Source organism: Myxocyprinus asiaticus, chromosome 33, assembly GCF_019703515.2.
Source record: "Myxocyprinus asiaticus isolate MX2 ecotype Aquarium Trade chromosome 33, UBuf_Myxa_2, whole genome shotgun sequence".
Lineage (NCBI taxonomy): Eukaryota > Metazoa > Chordata > Actinopteri > Cypriniformes > Catostomidae > Myxocyprinus > Myxocyprinus asiaticus.
Genome location: NC_059376.1, coordinates 23,824,269 through 23,831,748, shown reverse-complemented (window position 1 = coordinate 23,831,748; position 7,480 = coordinate 23,824,269). Strand labels below are relative to the sequence as shown.

At 40.3% G+C, this 7,480-nt stretch overlaps 1 protein-coding gene across 1 annotated transcript; it reads right to left on the bottom strand.

The window, feature by feature from the left end:
* Positions 1-2,912: 2,912 nt before the first annotated feature.
* On the bottom strand, positions 2,913-7,042 carry LOC127424253 (tubulin alpha chain, testis-specific-like). The gene is made up of 5 exons (XM_051669265.1): positions 6,876-7,042; positions 5,065-5,287; positions 4,452-4,600; positions 3,657-4,337; positions 2,913-3,556 (listed from the first exon to the last, which is right to left on the bottom strand). Exons 1-5 carry the CDS (start codon positions 6,876-6,878, stop codon positions 3,263-3,265), a joined length of 1,350 nt encoding a protein of 449 aa, XP_051525225.1. The 5' UTR covers positions 6,879-7,042; the 3' UTR covers positions 2,913-3,262.
* Between the last annotated feature and the right edge of the window lie 438 nt (positions 7,043-7,480).

Here is a 7,480-nt window from a genome sequence, read left to right as displayed (position 1 = left end):
AAAAATCTAGAGACGAAGCGAGCATGTCCATTTATTTTTAAGCCATCAAGCTTTGCATAAACAATTAAAAACGAAAATTCGGCTGTGCTATTTACCGTTTACTCTGTCTTGCTGTGAAGACAGTTTGTGTTTTCGACGCGTAATACTAACAGCTAGCAACGGCTACTCAGATAAATGTCTGAACAGTGTATATTGAAATCTGCAGAAAAGGCAGACAATTTTTATCTCAGGGGGAAAGAAACAAAACACGTCTCGCAAATTCATGTTAGATGTACTAGTGCCTCACACTAAAGGGCCGACAGTGGAATCACATTCAAAGAACTGTAACATGAAATCAGAGGGGGGAAATGGCTCTATAACGTCAGTTACATGCACTGTTGACTTATAGCATTGCGTTGACTTAAAATGCACAATACTACAAATCAACAAATGTTTCACTGTCCCATAATTTAATGCAGGAACTTCATGGCTCGTGTGTTTCACTTCTACAAAGCATGCGCTCGAGAGCCTCGACCCCTTCAGTCGGCTCGCTCCGCCCCAGTGTTTACCTCCGCGTATGGATACATTCAGGTGAGACAGCTGGTAGTGGCCGGGACTTCTTCTTTAAAAAGACTCAGGGCGGTTGCTGATTGGACGACTTACAAAGGGGCGGGGTAGTCGTAGTAAGCCCTTTAAATGCATGCTGTTCGAGCATGGTTTGGGTGTTGCAATAAAGGCAAATTTGTTACTGTGTCAACGATATAATTAACATAATATTTTATTCAAATGAAGAATTATTAGAAAATTATATAAAGTATTTGAATACGTACCAGTACATAGAAGTGCCACTACATATGCCTGTTCTATCTGGAAATGTTACACATAGCTCATTTGTTCAAAGGCATGATCTTTCTTAATTGTTAGAATTAACATGGATGGATGGAAATCCTTTTGATCATAAACGTAAGTGCAAAACAATGCATTATGTTGCATTATGTATAATATCAAGAAATTCTGTATAATGGTAAAATACAGTAGTTAGATAACCTCAGAATTACATTACTTGTACCTCTCTTTCTGCAAAGTTCTTTACTGATAAGTGTTCACTTCCATTTGCTTCAACAACCTCCAACCAATTGTTCTGACAGATCACACTTTATAAGGAATATTCCAGGTTCAATACTTAAGCTCAATCGTCAGCTTTTGCGGCGTAATGTTATCACAAAATGTTATAGTTACAGTGAGGCACTTACAATGGAAGTGAAAGGGGTCAATCCATAAATGTTAAAAACATTATATAAAAGTACATAAAATAAATGTATAGCCACAAGACGTAAACATTATGCCTGCTAAAATGATTTTAGTGAGATAAAATCTCTTACTAACATTTTATGTGTAAAGTTTTATCCAATTTTACAACTTTGTTGCCATGTTGATGTTGCTGTAAACCCTAAAATGACCATAAAAAGTTTTAACAGAAGAATTAATGTAAATGCTTTTATAAATAAAGGAGGGACAAGTGGAAATTATTTATTGTGGTAATCAGCATAATGCCCCAAATGTTGCTGATTGAGCTTAACTTGTATTGAACCCAGAATATTCATTTAACAAGGTGTGTTCATTTAGTGTTACTGTTTGACTGCACAATAAATAATGTTGAGAAATAATTTCTCCCAAATGGGAGAAATTGCCCCATCAAAAAAATCAAGCTCTTCAAAACTTATTAGCATATTTCTGAAAATTGATAGAAGACCATTCTGAGGAAGGGTAACTGTATGTTAGAAGTCATGTGACAAAACCTGAAAGCTTCTGTAAGTTGAGCTTTTGAAAGCACTATGATCTGCACAAACCTACAACCCAACACAAAGGTAACACCATCCTTTCTGTCAAGAATGGTGGTGACAGGGGCCTGGGCTGCTCAGCAAGTATTTACGATGACTACCACCCCTGGAGTCGCGAGTTCGAATCCAGGGTGTCTGGAGGGTCTCCAGCCAGGTCTCCTAAGCAACTAAATTGGCCCGGTTGCTAGGGAGAGTAGAGTCACATGGGGTAACCTCCTCGTAGTCACGATTAGTGGTTCTCGCTCTCAGTGGGGCATGGTAGCATGAGCCACCACATGCTGGGAGTCTCTGCGGTGTCATGCACAACTGAGACTTGTCCTCTGCCACCTGGATTGAGGAGAGTAACCGCACCATCATGAGGACCCAAGTAATGGGAATTGAGCATTTCAAATAAAAAAATAAAATAAATACAAAAATGGTAGTGACAGCATCATGCTGTAGAGTTTTTTTTTTTTTTTTGAGGAAATGGAAAATTAGTTGGTATTGCTGGTAACATAACCTTGAAGAAACTTTCAGTGTGACCCTATTCTTTTCACTCTGCAGAGCTTTCATGAAGCAGTTTTATTGTTAGTGGTTACTTTTCTATGTTCTTAAGCATTTGTAAAATCGGAGTTCAAATATCTGAAAGGTTTTGCACTTAATAGACTTTTATTTGCTTACCATGTGCTATCTTCACTCTTTAAAGAGAATAGAGCCATTCTATATTAAAAGACTAAAAGATACTGACAACCTCTAGCCTCTTGTTCTTGGAATAAGCTTCAATTTGAGTCAAACAATATAGGTATAAACTTTCCAGCTCTAGGCCATGTACTCATGACAGGTGTACAACTTACCGTTCATACAAGCAGAATTCAAGTCAAAGCTATTTGGAGCATCATTAAAATTGCTTTGAAGCTAAAGCTTTTTCTCTTATGAACACTGACACATGGACTTATGACACTGGGGAGATGGCATAGTACCACTTGTTCACATCAAGCTTTAGCCTACACGTCCATCCAATGTATTCAAGTGTGAACAGCCAAGACAATTTCAGTGCTGGAACAATTTAGGTAGAGCATCCTTGCACTGCTCAGTGATGGCCAAAAGAGTTGACACATTTGACCATTTATTCTGAAACTGCATCAGTTACAACACCAGTGAGTAAGACAGAAAGGCGGCTTACAAAACAAATGTTTGTTCACAGACAGAAATGCCTTTGGCAACTCTTTTTGAGATCAGACAGAATAGAGATATAGAAAAACAAAACATGAGGTACAGAATTCTTATAAAAATCACAAATATCAGGGTATCGTTTCCTTTCTTTGGGTATAAGAAGGCAGCTCGACAATGGAGAAGTAAATGCTTCCAAGTGCTGGTATAGGAAAAATCCTCATCTTGATAAGGCAAATACTCAAAACTAGTCACATCAGATTAAAGCATCTTTTGCCTTCCCTCAGCTGGGTTTAATACTCCTCTCCCTCCTCTTCATCCTCCACAGACTCTGTGCCGACTTCCTCATAATCCTTCTCCAGTGCAGCAAGATCCTCTCTGGCCTCTGAGAACTCTCCCTCCTCCATACCCTCTCCAACATACCAGTGTACAAAGGCCCGCTTGGCATACATCAGATCAAACTTGTGGTCCAGACGGGCCCAAGCCTCAGCAATAGCTGTGGTGTTGCTTAGCATGCACACAGCTCTCTGCACCTTAGCCAGGTCTCCACCAGGCACCACCGTAGGTGGCTGGTAATTGATGCCAACCTGTTGAGAGGGGAGACATTAACAAAAGTGGTTACGCTTGAAGAAATAAAACTAAATTTCAGACTATCAAAGATACCACAAGTGCGTCACTCCATCCCACCTTGAACCCAGTAGGGCACCAGTCTACAAACTGGATGGAGCGTTTGGTCTTAATGTTGGCAATAGCAGCATTCACATCTTTGGGTACGACGTCACCGCGGTACAGCATACAGCAGGCCATGTACTTCCCATGTCGGGGGTCACACTTCACCATCTGATTAGACGGCTCAAAGCAGGCGCTGGTGATCTCAGACACAGACAGCTGCTCATGATAGGCCTTCTCAGCAGAGATGATGGGAGAGTAAGTGACAAGGGGGAAGTGAATTCTGGGATATGGCACTAAGTTGGTCTGGAACTCTGTCAGATCGACATTCAGAGCACCATCAAAGCGCAATGAAGCAGTGATGGAGGACACAATCTGACCGATGAGACGGTTGAGATTGGTGTAGGTGGGACGCTCAATGTCGAGATTTCTGCGGCAGATGTCGTAGATGGCCTCATTGTCTACCATGAAGGCACAGTCAGAGTGTTCCAGAGTGGTATGGGTAGTTAAGATAGAGTTATAGGGCTCTACCACAGCAGTAGACACCTGAGGAGCTGGATAAATGGCAAACTCCAGCTTGGACTTCTTTCCATAGTCGACAGAAAGACGCTCCATCAGCAGGGATGTAAAACCAGAGCCAGTACCTCCACCAAAGCTGTGGAAAATCAAGAAACCCTGGAGACCAGTGCACTGATCGGTCTAAATTGGTAGGAGAAAAAAATAAACATTCTCAAGTATATAGATTTAAATTATCTTTAGCACAATGCAAATTAATAGACGTAAAGAGAAAAGTGAAGATTAAAAAGTTCATACCAGTTTGCGGACACGCTCCAATACCATATCAATAATCTCCTTGCCAACAGTGTAATGACCCCTGGCATAGTTATTAGCAGCATCTTCCTTGCCAGAGATGAGTTGCTCTGGATGGAACAGTTGTCTGTAGGTTCCCGTCCTCACCTCATCTAAAAAATTAAGAGTCATTTACAGCTCTTGATTGTCCCCCTGAAAGACTTGAAATGGGAAGAGAGCTTTACAGACCTCTTGTGTGCAAATCTGTAATTTGGAATTACCCAATTTTGGCAGCATAGAGTATAAAGTGTTTGTATCATTCTGTTGACTAAACATTTAACAAATATCTTCCAAGAAACTATTTTAAACAACAAAAAAAACTCCAGAGAACAGGAGTCTCAGAAAATCAGATGTGATCTAGGAGCTTTTTGATAGCTTTATACAGTGCATGTCATCAAAGAGATGGTAAGTCCATCCCTCACAGCCTCGTTTTCATTTCAGTCAAAAATCTAAGGCGGCACAATTGTGATTAAGGTCTATTCTGGAAGTGACAAAACCCCATTAAAAATACATAACCTTAAAACACATGATGCTTGGAATTTCAAGTTCAGTTCTTTATCAAACCTAAACCACTTACCAATGACTGCAGGCTCCAGATCTACAAAAACAGCTCGTGGCACATGCTTCCCAGAGCCTGTCTCACTGAAGAAAGTGTTGAAGGAATCATCTCCACCACCAACAGGCCTATCACTCGGCATATTGCCATCAGGCTGGATGCCATGCTCCAGGCAATACAACTCCCAGCATGCATTGCCGATCTGTACTCCTGCCTGGCCCACATGGATGGAGATGCACTCACGCTACACAGACAAACACAAGAGTTTCAGTGTGTACTTACAATTCACTGGCTCTAGGCCCACAAACCCAGTGACATGGAAACATGACATCAAGAGTTTACCCATGTTGAAGGTATTAATAGTTTCTTATGGGGAATTTGAGAATTATTCCATAGTCTAACTTAAAGCATGACCACATGGAGAAATTCCACACTGTGTCGTGTAAGCCAAAAACTTCCATCACAACAGTTATGCTGAAAATAAAACCTGATTTATTATTGTATGAAGTAAAAAATAAAAAGGCCTAATTTTTGTCTTCAGTGAGGGAAGAGTGCACTGAAATGCTGACTTCTGAAATGAGAAGCCATGTGGGGCTTTCAACAGTTGCCCTAAATGGCCCAATTCTGAACCTAATGCAGCTTAACTCAGTTTCACTTCTGCCTCATATAGCTGTACTTGAAATGATAATTGCACTTCTCAATCACTAACTGGAGCTGAAAGGTTGAAGTAAAGAGCCCTAGGGACCACCTAAACCTGTAAACCAGAGTCAGATACCTGCAATTAGTGAGTGAGCACACAACTTTTACAGTTTGACTGTGTAGACAGAGACATGCGTTTATAGCTTTGTTTAAAAAAAAAAAAAAAAAAAAAAAAAAAAAAAAAAAGCTAAGGTTCATTAAAATAAGGAAACTACAACAATCATTCAGGAATGTGTCACCACACATTTTACTTGTCCTGAAGTTCCCGCCAGTCAAATTACTGGTGCACTTATAAAAGTGCCTTTCAGACAAATTTATAATTGAACATTATAAGAATTCTGGTAGCTTCCGAGAACAGTTATCAGACCCAAATTTGAAATACCTTTCTAAATAATAGCGAACACTTCAATAAGTTAATCATGGGATAGTGACATCAGAGAACAGACTATGACCCTTCACGCTATATCTCAAAATGGGCGACAGGAAGGAGGCAGTAATCTGAACACTGGTACAATAAAGGGGGGGACACAGTTATACAACTGCCAACATCAAAGCATGTACAAAAACATGTGCATAAATGAGCGTTAAATGCTAAAGAGCGTGCTGTGCGGAACGTGAGCAGCAAAGTTTAAAATGTTTAGACAAATTTAGTGACGTCAACCACTTCCCCATCCCCCCAGCCTCGCGCTCCCACCGGACAGGGGGCCTCCGCTGCTGGATTCCGCGAATTCCTCATCCGCAGCATCTGGCCACTGCTCGCCAATCACATAATCCAATAATATATGCATACCGCACGGAAAACGGTCTATTGCACTCATCTTCAAAAATGACCTGCACTATACATATATTCACACTTCCTGCAGAGATGACACTAAACATTTCACAAGCAAATAAAGATACGGAAGAGATGGAGGAAATGGTTCTAAAGTTTGCTGATAATGTCACTAGATAAAGTAACGCCAATTTTAGATTATTAGAAATCAAAGGTTTAGATGATTAATTCATCAGAGTCCCACACACAAAAAAAAAAAAGATTAAAAAATAAAACTAATTCCTCTACCTGGGTGGGATAAACCACTTTTGACCTTTCTTTGTGAAATGTGGCAGATTCTACAAGGGAGAAACCAACTTACCATTTTTATTTAGAAGACGAGCTTTTGAGAAATGTGGAAAAGTTTTGTCGGTGGTAAAACACCAAAAACAGCTTTTGAGCTCCGCTGAGTGCAGACGCGCAACGTGTCTCCGCCAACACAGCAATAAGGTGACAAAGGTGCGCGATTCAACTTTATACCCGCCTGCATTCTCACACCGCCCGTTGAACCTCGTGATTGGCTAACAGCAGCATCAAGTCCCACCTCGCCTTCCTATTGGTGCAACCAAACGTTCATCTTTGAATTTAAAAGTGTTGCAATACACTTCTGACCGCTCCCTCTCAAGATTAAACGGTTGTACAATGTCTCCGCATTTTCCCTTTCCTGACAAGAAAATAGGTTATAGGAGAACTGAATTACTCATATCGTTTTGTCTGCCTTTGAGAGAGGGGGAGGTTTCCCTCTTTAGGTGCTTCAGGTATTTCTTTGTTCGACAACTTTTCAAAGCAGGGTAACAAAGAGAAACTAGTTTACCTGAATTATAAAAGATGCTGATGAAATCAAGTTGCACAATAGCATTTTTGTCAATAAAGAACTGAACAGAATAAAACAAAGCATTTAAAATTTTTTTTTTTTTTTTACATATT

Excerpts from the sequence above, each read along its gene's own strand:
- LOC127424253 (XM_051669265.1), bottom strand. Across the intron at positions 4,601-5,064 it reads TCTGGAGCCTGCAGTCATTG|ATGAGGTGAGGACGGGAACC; the intron begins GTAAGTGGTTTA and ends TTAATTTTTTAG. Across the intron at positions 4,338-4,451 it reads TGGAGCGTGTCCGCAAACTG|ACCGATCAGTGCACTGGTCT; the intron begins GTATGAACTTTT and ends CTACCAATTTAG.